This window comes from Oryctolagus cuniculus, chromosome 19 (assembly GCF_964237555.1).
Source record: "Oryctolagus cuniculus chromosome 19, mOryCun1.1, whole genome shotgun sequence".
NCBI lineage: Eukaryota > Metazoa > Chordata > Mammalia > Lagomorpha > Leporidae > Oryctolagus > Oryctolagus cuniculus.
In genome coordinates, this window is record NC_091450.1 from 16,664,167 (window position 1) to 16,678,826 (window position 14,660).

A 14,660-nucleotide genomic window follows, 5' to 3' on the forward strand; every position below is an offset into this window, starting at 1 on the left:
CTCCCCACATCTCTCCCAGCCAGAAAACAGAAGCTGATTGTGGGGCAGAGAGGCTGAAGGATTTACAAGACCATTTTTGAAATTATTTTTCCTTTGGACGACTTATAAATGCCAGGGCTCTGTCCCAGCCCCGGTTGAGGCTATAGGTCAAGGTCAGGGTCTTCTGCCGCCTGAAGCATCCGTCGTCTGTCTCGACTGCTGGGGGCCACAAGGGCGATGCTCTCAGGCCACTCACCACCGGGGCGTGGCCGTTAGCGCCAGCAGGGGGCAGCCAAACTGAAGAGCCCAAGAGCCAGGCGCTCCTAAAAGCAAACACAAGGCGAGAGCAAGCGTGAGTTAGCGGAAGGTAGACTCAGCCTGCCCAAGTGCCAGCCTCTCTTGGGAGCCACGCAACTCCCCAGGTCGATTCACTCGACTCCTAAGTGGGAATAAAGACTTCAAAGGGGCAGGAGGTGTGTGTGTGTGGGGGGGGTACGGTGGCAAATGCAGTGACTCAGCAGGCCGGCTCAGCCTGAATCCTGAGTCACCTGGGGAGCTTGTTAAAAATGCAAATTCCAGGATCCTCCCCTGGAGATTCTGATTCTGCACGGCTGGGAGGAGGCCCCAGGATTTGTGTTTCAAGCAGCACTCCTAGATCATTCTGGTAATTATGCAAATTTAGGAAATGAGAGAGAAGGTCTGGCGGCCACTGGCAGCCCTTGCTTGGGCAGCTGCCTGCAGCCACACCGCCCTGACCGCGCCCCTCTGATCTCAGAAGCTCAGCAGGGTCGGGCCTGCTTAGTACGTGGAAGGGAGAAGGACAGGGAATGGTTGGTTAAGGGGCCCTCCTGGACAACGTTCATCAAAATGACAAACAGGGGGCCTGCATTTGACCTAAGAGTTAAGCAGCTGACCAGGACACTGGAGTCCCACATCAGAGCCTGGCTGAACTTCCAAGTCAGCTTCCTGCTAATGTGCACACTGGGAAGCAGCAGCTGATGGCCCAAGTGCAGAGGCCCGTGCCACCCACGCGGAGGACCTGGATTGAAATCCTAGCTCCTGGCTTCTGCCCTGCCCAGGCCCAACACTGAAGGCTTTTGCGGAGTGAGCCAGTAGATGGGAGATCTGCCTCTCAAGTAACAGTAAATAAAATAAGACATCGTATTTAAAAATTACAATACTCTGTGGCCCGGCAATGCCTCCCTGGAAGAGTTTATCTTACAGACACACCTGCACACAAGCAAATTATACAAGCTCATTGGCTGCAGCGTGGGTTGTAACAAACTGCAATGCTTGTCCACAGAGATCTGGCAGTTACAGCACAGCTAATAAAACCAACAACTGCGTAGCTCCTGTGCCTGGATATGGAACTGTCTCCAAAGTATACTGTTAGGTGGAAAAGGCAAGGTGAAGAACAGGACGTATAATAAATTTTTTGTGAATGTGTGGAGATAACCACATTTGACTTGCTTGTGTGCATAGCTTGTCTGTGGACCGGCAAGAGGCTCGGAGCCTTGGTTACCTCTGCAGAGAGGACGGGGGTGGCAGGAAGAACATGGGGAATGCAGGGAAAGTTTTTTTCTCTACCCTTTGCAGACTTGAACCATGCATGGGCACATCTGTTCATGCAAAACTCGGTAACAGTTAAAGATAAATTTTAGGGGCAGGCATTTGGCTCAGCGACTTAAGTTGTCACTTGGGACACCAGCATCCAAGTCACAGTGACTGAGTCTAATCCTGGCTGCTCCACTTCTGACCCAGCTTCCTGCTGATTTGCATCCTGGGAGACAGCAGAGGACGGCTCACATACATGGGTCCCTGCCCCCTACATGGGAGACCCAGATGGAGTTCAGGGCTCGTGGCTTTGGGCTGGCCCAGGCCTGACTGGTGTGGGCATTTGGCAAGTGAAACAGTGGATATAAAATCTGTGTGTGTGTGTGTGTGTGTGCACCTTTCAAATAAAATTTTTTAGATGTGTAACAAATAATTTCAAAATGAATACGTGTTATAGCTCAATGAAAAGTTTTAAGACAACAATAATACAGCAAAAGGCGTGCCTCCTGTTTGCAGGTGCCGCCTCTGGCCACTTGTGGCTGCAGAAATTGGGAATCCTGGGATTCGATATCCCCAAGGAAAGGCGGAGCAAGGGAACAAGACAGAGACCTCCGAGTCAGGCAAATGGGGGTGCCATCCCCCGGGTGCTTACTGGCGCTGTTCCCTCCACCCAGGGCCACCATCCATCCGCCTGGCAGAGTCCATTTATCCACGCTCCATGCTCCAGCCGGACCACCGCTGATCTTAGGAGGTCTCTGTGACCTCTCTGCCTCCAGCCCACTGCGTACCTTCCCCACCACGCTGCCTTGCGGTCGCCCGGGCACACTTCCTGAGGCTGGCGGAAAACGGAATTAAAAGGGGGAAGACACGGCCCCGGGGCGGCCTCTCTTGAAGGCGATCTCACCTGTCTCCTGCCCGAAATTCAGGAATACCGGACCACGAGCTCGGAGCTCGGAGCTCGGAGCGGGGTGCGGGGGACAAGGACTTAGGGTTTGTCGCCGGGGGGCAGAGACCCCAGCGGCCGCCAGAGACCCGCCCCGTCGTCGCGCTCCCGGCCCTGCAGAGAGGACGGCGGGGCAGGCGCCTGGGGTGGCTCCGCTCACCTGCGGGCGCACCGGACGGGGTCCGGCTGGGCCTGGCGCTGGCGGGCGCGTCCAGCCAGGAGCGGGTCCTGGCGCCATCTAGTGCCCACTGGAGGCTCTGCAGCTGCGCGGCGCCGAGCCGCCGGCGCTGGGCGTGGGTCACGGCCGCGGCGTTCTCCGGACCCAGGGAGGCGATCTGCTCGGCGGACAGCTCCTGCAGGTGGACACCGGACAGCGTCCTCAGCGGGGGACCGGCCCGGCTGCCCCAGACCTCGGCCCACCGGTCCAGGGTCCGCCCCATACCCGCTCCTCTTTACCGTTGCCTTAAAATCAGATCACTCTTTCCTTGCTAAAATTAAAGGTATTTAAAAATAGGACGTCTTAAGCGGAAATTTTCGAAAATGGAAAAGCCAGCCGGGCTTGCCGTAAGCAAGCATCACATGGAAGCCCATTGTTGAGCCCTAGCAAATTTGTTGGCCAACGTCAAAGTCCCTGGCCACTTAAGAAAAAGAAAGAAGAGAAGAGAAGAGAAGAGAAGAGAAGAGAAGAGAAGAGAAGAGAAGAGAAGAGAAGAGAAGAGAAGAAAAAAAAATTGAAACGGGAGAAGGGGTTAAAGGGTGTGATGGGGATGTGAGGGACCGACCGAGGCTTTCTCCCCCGTGTGCACAGAGCACTCAGGGAGAGCTGGAAGAGTTGGGATTTTTCTCCCCAGGTGGCTTAGTGCTGTTCACTGCAGGGCCAGAGGCTTCCCCACGCTCCGGCCCTGCACCTAGGAGTGCCCCGTGCAGACCGGCAAGCATAGGCCTGAGCTCCAAGGACCCGGGTCAGAGCCCCCAGCTCTGCCGCATTCTGGCTGTCACACGGCCCCTCTGGGCTTTGGGGTTGGCTGTGGGGTGGCTAGGAGGACTCCAGTCCTTTGGTGTGACTGCCTTTGCACCATTAGGACTCCAGGGAGGGAAAGTGCAGCGATCTATTGGTGATGTCTGCCGTGGGCAGCAGGGGTGGGAAGCTCTGGCCGGCTGGCTCTGAACAAGACACAGTCTGCAGTCAAGGCATGGAAGGATGCTGCTTTTCAGGGAGGGCCTCTAAAGCTGTCCTGCTTATTTTCTGAGGGCAACAAAGCACTGGGCAAGGCACCTGGGCTCCCTCATCCCTGCCTCTTTCTCCTTGCTCCCCTAGGCATCCCCGGAGTCCTATTCCCCTGCTCACAGCTCTTCCCAGCTCCCCTCCAGGACATAGCTCAGGCTCCTGAATGTGGCCACGGCAGCTTGGAGCTCTGGGTCTTCAGCCTCATGCCTGGCGCTCTTCGCTCCAGGAGAAACATCATCAATTGTGGCGTAGTGGGTAAAGCCACCGCCTGCAATGCCGGCATCCCAGATGGACGCCCATTTGAGTACCAGCTGCTCCACTTCTGATCCAGCTTCCTGCTAATATGCGTGGGAAAGCAGCAGAGGATGGCCCAAGTGCTTGGGTTTCTGCCACCCATATGGGAGACTCAGATGGAATTCCTGGTTCCTGAGTTTGGACCAGCCTAGCTCCAGCTATTGCGGCCATTTGGGGAGTGAACCAGCGGATGGAACATCTCTCTCTCTCTCTCTCTCTCTCTGTCTGTCTCTTTGTAAATCTGCCTTTCAAATAAATCTTTAAAAAGAATTAGTTACAATCCCCAGAGGGCAACGCTTTTCCATGTACTCCCTTCTATAGGGGATGCTATTCCTCCATCTCCACCCAGCTAAGCTGCTCTCCCGTATTCAGCATCACCTCCTATCCTCTTGGCGCACACACACACACACACACACACTCACACACACACGGCACAGGTGCTCTCCTTGTCATATCCACCATCGACACAGAGTCTTGTGATAAAAAAAATTATCTATTTTTGCCAATGTTGCTGACTCGTAACCCACAGGCCAGATTGAATCTCTACGTGATTTCAAAAATAAATTCAAGTTGGCTGCCAACATTTAATTATCAGGAGATCCCACATGGAAATGAAGAGTTCTAGCTTCTTCTCCAGAAAAGGGAGAGTATAATAGTGAGCCCATATGGCTGCCCCGCACTAATGGAGATAATGAACAGCCTCCCGTTTAGACAGGGCTCTCTCTTGGTCCTCTCAGGCCCCACCCAGCCCGTTGCACTCTCCCGTGTACCTCCCAGCCCACCGAAAGGCACTGTGTTCTAACCCCTTCCCCAGCAAATCCGCAGGTGCATCTAACCCAGAGCCAAACTCAATGTGTCTCCTTAATATTTTTCCTCAAGTCAGCTGAACTATTTTTATTTCAGTTTGTTTTAGAAGAAAATCTTATACAAACCCACAATTCCGCATCTGTAAATCTGAAGTCAAAAAAAAAAAAAAAAAAAAAGGTCTGAGAACTGAAAGGTTCTTCTAAAGTTTAAGAAAAATTTCTTTACTAGAAAAATTTGACCTGAATCGATGCGAAGCTATTTGTAGTCCCTATTTACTCCAATTAGTATGACTTCTCACAAATTCCTCCATGGAAATTATTAATGTGTTTGCTTATAAGGTGCTTCCCTGGGCACTGCTGTGTTAAGGTACATACAACATGGGGCCAGCACTGTGACTTAGCGTGTAGGGCCACCACCTGCAGTGCCGGCATTCCATATGGATGCCAGTTCAAGTCCCGGCTGTTCCACTTCCCATCCAGCTCTCTGCTATGGCCTGGGAAAGCAGTAGAAGATGGCCCAAGGCCTTGGACCCCTGCACTTGCATGGGAGACCTGGAAGAAGCTCCTGGCTTCAGATTGGCGCAGCTCTGGCCGTTGCAGCCATCTGGGGAATGAACCAGCAGATAGAAGACCTCTCTCTCTCTCTGTCTGTCTCTATCTCTCTCTGTAACTCTGTCTTTCAAATAAATAAAATAAATCTTTAAATAAATAAATAAATTAGAAGACAAATTTAAAATTTCAGAACAAAATGTTTTTACAAACTTTACAAACAAAACATTTTTACCCAAACTTCTCTCGTGAGCCCCTGTCGCTGGCACATGGAGCCCCTCTGGCCCTGTCAGCAGAAGCCCAATTCCAAGCCCCGAGCAGCCCGGGCCCGACACCTGTTTCCCAGTGGGGTCTGAAACGGGGTCGAGCTCCCATTTCTCCTTGAAGCACCGGGCACCTACTTTGAATATCTCATCAGGAAGGCATTTTATTGCTGATGGCTGGAAATACGGCATCAAATCCTTGTCGAGCAATCGCAGCTCTGCCTTAGTTAATCCAGCTGGGGAGAGAAAGGAATCACGAGGGTTTAGTTCAAGCCATCAGAACTCTGCTTGTTTTATTAATGGGGCTGCATAATGATCAGATCCGCGTGTTAGAGGCAAGCATCATTCTTTACAAAAGACCCTGAAAAATCACACTGGGGAATCAAGTTCCTTAATCAACTCAGGAAAAATGTGGGTCACATTAGCCTTGATTGGCCTCCTGTGGTGCAGTGTGTGCCCTGAAGGAGTTTCAATTTACACACTTTCAGATTGTGTATAAATCTATTTATGGGCCAATTAAACCACCTTCTACACCAGTGTGCTTCGAGCTTCCATGTGCACAAGACTCTCCAGGAGAGATTGTTTAAAAAGCAGCCTGTAGACACCACCTTCTGCAACATCAGGTCATGAAACCCAGGCTTGCTGTAACTCTATTGATGTTTGCTACACGTGGCCAAAAACTATTTTATCTTTGACCTCAGCTTTAATTTTGCAAAAAGGAGACAAAGGCTGGGTGCACACAGCGCCTCTTACCTGCAATGGTCCCAAGCTCCTGCAACACAGAACTCGTCCACTCAGTGGGACGGCCAAACACGGCTTCCGCTCTCTTCTTAAATTCGGCCAAGACATGAGGGCTGCAGAAAAGGGTCCCAATTCTGGCCACCACCACCCTGGGCAAAGAGGGAGGGATAGAGTGTGATCTCAGGGAATTCCCCAGCCGCAAGAGTGAGGGTGCAGAAGGTGGGTAGACTCAGCAACAGGAGAGGGTCCTGCTACTTCCACTCCTTATGTTAACTTCAGAAAGGGACAAACCATCAGGTAGCAGAGAAGATCTTGATGGAGGGAGGGAAGAAGGGAGGGTGGGTGGAGGGATGCGTGGGTGGGTGGATAAAAGGATTGATGAGTGGATAGGATGGGTGGATGGATGGTGGATAGTTGATGGATGGGTGGGTGGGTGGGTGGAGGGACGGATGGACGGGTGAAAGGATTGATGGGTGACGGATGGGGGGGTAGATGGATGGATGAATGGGTGGATGGGTGGGTGAGTGGATAGATGGATGGATGAATAAACGGATGGGGGGTAGATGGATGGGTGAATGGGTGGATGGGTGGGTGAGTGGTTAGATGGATGGATGGATGGGTGGATGGGTGGGTGAGTGGATAGATGGATGGATAAACGGATGGGTGGGTAGACATATGAATGAATCATTTGCCATTTTGCACACTACCATTTTGGTTACCTGAATTCTGAGATCTTTATCAGTGGGATTTCAGTGATGTTCATAGCACACAGGGTTGCACCAAGTCCTACTAAATGAAAGCTCTTCAGATCCTGGATACCATAGCCTGAATCCTCAAGGAACCCTTGCAGAATGGATTTCATCTACAAAACACAAAGAATTATTTATTTCAGTCACACTCCTGACCTGTAAACAAGTTCTGCCTCGGTATCCAAACTTCCGGCATCTGTTTCCACAGCTTTCCAACAAAATCTAACTTGTCTCTCTGCCTTTGCTCAAGCAAGTCCTCCACCTGAAGTGTCCTCTGCATTTCCAGCTGCTGTAATCCAGAAATCCTTCCTTTTTTTTTTTTTTTTGTTCTGTTCAAATGTTACCTTCACCATGAAGTTTTTCTTATCTCAATCACAACGAATTTTTCTTACTCTCTTTCTACAAAAATATTTTCCCCCTTCCTCCTCAACTCTGCAGAGTAAGTATAGAAAATCCTTTAGTGTTAAAAAATCACACAGTGAGGAGCCAGTGTTGTGGCACAGGTTAAGTTGCTGGCTGCAATGCAAGCATCCCATACAGGCGCCAGTTTGAGTCCTGACTGCTCCACTTCCAATCCAGCTCCCTGCTATTGTGCCTGAGAAAGCAGCAGAAGATGTCTCAAGTACTTGAGTCTCTGCTACCCACATGGGAGACCAAATGGAGTTCCTGACTCCTGACTTTGACATGGACCAACTCAGGCTATTGCAGCTATTGAGAATGAACAAGCAGATGGTCAATCTCTCTCTCTCTCCTCTGTAACTCTGCCATTCAAATAAATAAATCTTTTTCAAAAATCACATGATGACATTGTCAATAAACTATTATCTCAGAAGGCTAGTGTGTAAAACCCTTGTAATTCTGGCATTGTGACCACTCACTCTTCACGACTTCCCCTGGAGAACCAAGGCTCCTTACATCCCTTTCTTTAAGATTTATTTATTTATTTATTTGAAAGGCAGAGTGATAGGAAGAGAGTGGGAGAGATAGAAAGAGATCATTCATCTGCTGGTTCACTCCCCAAACCGCTGCAACAGCCAGGTCTGAACCAGGTCGAAGCTAGGAGCCAGGAATGCTATTCAGGTCTCTCAAATGGGTAGTAGGTGACCAAGTACTTGGGCCATCTTCCACTGACTTCCCAGGCACATTAACAGAAAGCTGGATTGAAAGAAGAGTCGACAGGGCTGGCGCTGTGGCGCAGTGGGCTAAAGCCCCAGCCTGTAGCACTGGTATCCCGTATGGGCGCTGGTTCATGTCCTGGCTGCTCCCCTTCATATCCAGCTCTCTGCTATGGCCTGGGAAAGCAGTCGAAGACAGCCCAAGTCCTTGGGCCCCTGCACCCACGTGGGAGACCTGGAAGAAGCTCTTTGCTCCTGGCTTGGAATCAGCCCAATTCTGGCCATTGTGGTCATTTGGGGAGTGAACCAGCAGAATGGAAGACCTCTCTCTCTCTCTCTCTGTCTCTACCTCTCTGTAACTCTGTCTTTCAAATAAATAAAATAATTATTTAAAAAGAAGAAGAAGAAGAAAGAAGAGTAGACAAGATGCAAGCCTAGTGTTCTAATATGGGATGATGCCATTGCAAGCAGCAGCTTGACCCCTGTAGTTCAGTCAGAGCTACTGAATCCTGAGTTTCAGGGGTGATAATATGGCCTAGTCCTAGCTAATCAAAGTATATCTTTGCCTAGCTTCCTTTGTAGGTTCTGGATTGGGCATGTGATCCAGCCAGGGCCAATCAGGCCTTTGGCTGGAGTACTTTGTGGAGAAGAGCTTTCTGTCCTCTGGACTTGAATAAGCAAGGATACAAGGATCTGCTAGGACCTGCCTCATGGATAGAGGCTGCCTCTGAATGAAGCTAACACAAGGAAAGAAGAGTCCAAAAACACAGTGAGAGAGATTCCTGACAACAATGCTGAAGCTCCTAGATCCAGCCATGCCGGGTGGAACTTCAACTTTCCAGGTAAAAAAAAATAGTCAATAAATTGCTTTTCATGTCCAATCCAGTTTGTGTTGGATTTTCTGTCACTGGCAACTAAATGGACCCTGATATGTTTGATCTGCCTATGCTGGACCTGAGGAAGGGTCTAAGCCAACCCCGTGGAGATGATCTGTATAAAAATCCAGGTCCTTCAGTGCTTATGGGGGCAGGTGGTAAAGACTACAAGAGCTCTTAAGGTGAGATGGGGAGGAGACCCCTCCCCCCAAGGACAAATGTCTTCTGAGGGGAATGAAGGTCATAGGCAAACAGTTAGATACTCTTCCCAATTCCCTTCAGTATCATTCATCCCCATCCCACAGTGTGGCTCATCAAAGCATGAGAGAAGTTGTTGGGAGAAGTTGGGAAATGTTGCAGCAGCTTCCATTTTTCATGAAGCCATTGCCTTCCCATCCCTCCAGTGTGTTTAAGGATTGCCTCCTCCGAGAAAGCTGCCCTCCGTCCCCTCTGTCTCAAACAGCCTCCCTCCCCCACCATTCCTATGAACACTTGTCCATTTTCTGCATAACATCACATTTTTTAAAAAAATTTTTCAAATTCGCTGCTCATATTGTTGACTCCACCATGTAGACTCCCAAAGACCAGAACCCTACCTGGCTAGATAATCATTGTATCCCCAACACTTAGCATAATGCCTGCCACACAGTGGGAATTCACTCGGCACTTTCTGAGTGAATGGATGAATAAATGAGGGGAGAACTGAGTGAGGGGTCTGTAGAAGTCTCGAGCAACAGTACTCCTTTGAAGTGGCATCTTTGTTGCCCTTGTCATGTGGTGGACAGGGAGGTTTCTATCTCCAGGGAGATTCCCCGTGTTTCTGCAAGACAGACTGGCGGGTGTATCCATTAAGTTGCTTTCAATGACTACAAAGCTCATGGCTACTGCAGGGGAGTGTCGGTACTGGCATGCTTAGACTTACCTGTCTTTGATTGAATGGAAACAGTCACTCAAAATCATAATAGCTAACATTTATCAAACGCTTATTGTGTGCTGGCACTATTTTGACCACTTTACACACCCCACCTAACCCACATAACATTCCAGAAGCTAAGGCCACCCCTGTCATGTGTTGCTTAATGATGGGAGAGGGGGAATAGTGAAGACTCTTGGGGTACTGTGGGGAGCAACCCGGACTAGACTAAGTTACTGGAATTAAGACTTATTCTATGCATCTGCTCTCTCACAATATGGCGCTGGGAGAGGAGAAAACAGCTTCTACGCAGCTGCCTCTTGCCAACTTGAGTGATGACCTCCAGGAGCTGATCCTGCTCCTGATTGGAGGAGAGCAGCGTACTCGGCATGTGGGCAGCCGAGTTGGGATTGGCGGAAGAGGACTATAAAGGAGGAGAGAGACAACATGCACCAGGAACATCTAAGGGGAACATCTATCTGAAGGAACACCTGTGCAGCCCCCGAGAGAGCCGGCCGGCGGTGTGCCGCTCCCCTGCGGAAGTGGGGAAAGTGGCCGGGGGAACTGCCCTTCCACGGAGGTGGAAGGGACAGTAGCCAACCCGGGAAGAACCAGCAGCAAACCCGGGGAGGGCCGAGCAGACGAAAGAATGGTGCAGGGTCCTGTGTCGTTCCTCCATGAAGAGGGGGAGCGACATAATGGTGCCGTGACTCGGATATGAAGCCTAGGCAGGGTTTAGTGTCGTTCCTCCACGAAGAGGGGGAGCGACAGGTACTAGTAATGCTTTTGTTCTTAATTTGAGTGTTGGTTATGTTGGATGATCAGAGGACTAAAAACTCATTTATCTGTACAATTGGGTGCCTTTCTTGGTATATACACTGTATTTCAATAATTCTTTCAAAAGAAATACATTAATAAGTGATTTTTGTTCTTGTGTGAACAACTAGAGTATATTTACACAAATCTGGATAGTATGGCTACTACATACACATCTGATATATATGGTAATCTGATGGGAACCACTGTTGTATGTGCAGTCTGTCTTTAACCACTGTTCCACAGCACACGACGGTGTTGATATGTCATCTGTATCACAGATGAGCAGACTGGGGCACAGAGTGGTTAAGTAAGTAGGCCAAGGTCACCCTGCTAGGAAACAATGGTCCCAGGATTAAAACCCAGAAGGTCCAACTCCAGAGCCTGCACTCTCAGCCAATGAAGATACTTGGCTATGGAGAAAAGATGGAGACCCACGCTAACTTGTGGAAATTTCTTCTGAAGTCTTCACGATCAGGCTTCCCTGGTTGTCTCGTAGCAATCTGCGCCCCCTCCCCCAACAATCAGGCATGCCCATTTTCAAAGGGAAGTGCAAAAATACAATTCAGATAGAACTACTCTGAAGATGCAGTACTAAATTGCCCTTGCCACTGCAGCCCAGAAAGTGCAAGCTCAGCCCGCAAGGTGATAAGTCAAAATACATTTCCCCGAATGACTGGACCAACGCATAGGTAATGATTCCAAGACAATTAATACCAATACTTCCAGGCAATATTAACTGCTGAAAATGAATAGCTGTATGATTTCAATCTCTCTGTGCATCCCTCTGCCTCCGATAATAGTTTTTTTTCTCCATTTTATTGGTTTTTAAGCTGAACTATCTGTTAATGTAGTTCCACCAGGTCTGCCTATTAATCTAGAAACATGCATTTACGGATTTGATTGGGAGCTAAAGTTGAAGAACCGACTGCAAGTGATATATGCAAATGTTAGGTTTTCATATCCTCTTCAAACATATTGATAAATCTCACTGCCATCCATGGGAATTAAAATTGGTGCAAAGGGAACGAGATACTCTAGTTTCTAAGTTGGATATATTTTTCTGTTTCTCTCAGACTGCAAATAGAATGATTTTAATATCAGAAGTGTGATGTGGCACTTCCCAAACTAGTCAAAACCAGTTTGAAAATCACAGAACCGTGAGATTACAGAATGTCAGGGTAGAAGAAACCTCGGATGGTTGAATCTAACCCTTGCATCTTGCAAATGAAATTATCCAAGAGAATGGAAATATGATGATGATGATGATGATGATGAAAAAACTAATTTTAATGGGCTTATGTGTGCCAGACATTGTTCAAAATGTTTGTCCTGTGGTAACTAATTTAATACTCCATTTTGCCCAACTAGGGAAGGGGGGCATCATTCACACTGTATTCTAATTGTGTGGTACCACTCACAGACATGGGACATGGCAACGTGGCTTACAAAAAGCTTATGAGAGGGGCCAATACTGTGGCATAGAGGGTAAAGCCACTGACTGCAGAGCCAGCATCCCACATGGGCTCCAGTTCGAGTCCCAGCTGCTCCACTTCCAGTCTAGCTCTCTGCTATGGCCTGGGATAGCAGTAGAAGATGGCCAAAATGCCTGGGTCCCTGCACCCACGTGGGAGACCTGGAAGAAGCTCCTGGCTCCTGACTTCAGATTGGCTCAACTCCAGCCATTGTGGCCATTTGGGGAGTGAACCAATGGATGGGATCTCTCTCCGCCTCTGCCTCTCTGTAACTCTGCCTTTCAAATAAATAAATAAATCTTTTTTTAAAAAAAAGAAAGTATATACACTTTCACCTATATTTTAAAACAAAAGCTCATGAGAGTAAGGAATGTGCATTGGTTTTGCCTGGCCACCATCCATTCTCCCTTTGTTTAATAACAAAAGCATACTTTTTCTTTGGAGAACTACTCTCTATTAGTTTCCTACTGCCACTGTAACAAGTTACCGCAGACTTAGTGGCTTAAAACAATCCAAATTTATTCTCTGAGGTCCTAAATCCCAGCTTGAATCAGTAGGGGGTGTTCCTTCTGGGGGAAGTTTATTTCCTACCTTTTCTGGCTTCAGGAAGCCACCTGCATCTCTTGGAACGTGGACTCGACCTGCAGCTGAAACGCTAGCAGCACAGCACCTTCAGTCTCTCTGCATCCTTCTGTTTCCATCACCACACCACCCTCTCCACCTGTGGCCCTCCCACCTCCTTCTTGTAAGGACCCTGGCAATTATCCTGGACCCACTTGTAGAACCCACGGTAACCTCCCCATCTCACAGACGCGAAATTAATCCTACCTGTCCCTTTTGCCACCTAAGGAAACTACCACCTGGATACCTTCCAGGGATCTGCACACAGACCTCTTTGGGGGTCTTCGCCAGCCTTCCACACCCCCTGCCCTGCTCACATGGTCATGGGGAAATGGACTCCACTCCCTGATGCAGCCCTGGCCAACCAACGCATTCTACCCCCAACCACAGCGATTGTTCAGTGAGAGGCAACAACATGACTGGAGTTTATGTTGGGACTTTTCCCAAAAGTAAAAGAGACACCTTAGAGGGGGCTGCTAATTAGGGGGTAGATAAGCCTAGTGCTGAAATTGACCATGGCGGGGTCGGCATTGTGGCATAGTGCATAAAGCGACCACTGTGATACGGAGACTGTGATACTTGGAGACCTAGCTGCTCCACTTCCAATCCAGCTCCCTGCTAATGTGCCTGGGAAAGCAGCAGAAGACGGTCCAAGTCCTTGGGCCTCTGCACTCACATGGGAGACCCGGATGAAGCTCCTGGCTTCAGCCTGGCTCAGCTCTGGCCTCGCGGCCACCTGGGAAGTAAACCAGCAAATGGAAGATTTTTCTTCGTCTCTTCCTTGCTCTCTGTAACTCTTTCAAATAAATAAATAAATAAAAATCTTAAAGAAAAAAAGAAGGAAGATGAACGTGGAGGAAGAGCTGCCGGATGATGAAGATGACACAGGTGAGCTAGACTCCCCTTTCCAGCAAGGCAGGGCTTGGACCCCCGACTTCTCTCCCAGCCGGCGGGGTTACAGTTCCTGGTAGGCTGTCCTCGTAAGCCACTGAAGGATTAACTGCCACTGGAAATTTCCCCCACCATAAACTACTAGCAAACTGAGCAAAACCTCTCAACAACTGTACTCAGATATTGGACCACAGGGAGCACAGGATTGTGATCCTGAAAGGAAAATAAATAAGGCAAGCCCTGAAATTGCCTGTGCCGGGCTGTCCAGAGTCCATTTTCGGCACACAGATCAGGAGAGGGGAACCCAAACAGGCCCAGTTGAAGACACACAGACTCGAGTTCAAAAATTCACAACCAAGCAAAGCCAGCTAGTTCCTCTTCCCCATCACACTTGGCTCGACAGTAAGTAGTGACCACTTCCACCAACCCCTCTAGGAAACTAAAAAGGTTTTGCCATTAATTGATTCAATCAATATTTATTATGTGGTAAAACATACATGTCTAACCATCATTCTTTCTTTAAAGAAAAATATGTGCTACTCATCTTCTGTGGATACTCTGGTCTATTCCCAGCCCATACACACAGGCAGCCCCAAAGGAAATGAAATCAAACTCCTAGAATGTTTTCTTTCCAGGTAAGCAGCCTCGGAAAACTGTCAATCTACATTTTTCTATAAATAATTATACAAAAGGTAGAGAAATCAAGGACCATCCAAGTTCAGAGAGGCCAGGACACCTATCGTTTGCTGGAGAACGCACTACACAGAAGGAAGTTGCACAGAGAGCCAGCTCCAGAAATCTGCAGAGATGTCTGCTTAGGGACTGCGCGCTGATTTGCACATGCAAGG

At 49.0% G+C, this 14,660-nt stretch overlaps 1 protein-coding gene across 1 annotated transcript in view; it reads right to left on the reverse strand.

Annotated features, from left to right (window-relative positions):
* Window positions 1–2,213: 2,213 nt before the first annotated feature.
* Window positions 2,214–14,660, reverse strand: part of OTOA (otoancorin) — a 68,118-nt gene continuing 55,671 nt past the window's right edge. Inside the window, exons 25-28 of the mRNA XM_051847916.2 lie at window positions 7,077–7,219; window positions 6,370–6,506; window positions 5,755–5,852; window positions 2,214–2,829 (exon numbers count right to left, since the gene is read on the reverse strand). Of these exons, the coding sequence (XP_051703876.2) occupies window positions 2,434–2,829; window positions 5,755–5,852; window positions 6,370–6,506; window positions 7,077–7,219 (774 nt within the window). The 3' untranslated portion in view covers window positions 2,214–2,433. The remainder of the gene's footprint in view (window positions 2,830–5,754; window positions 5,853–6,369; window positions 6,507–7,076; window positions 7,220–14,660) is intronic.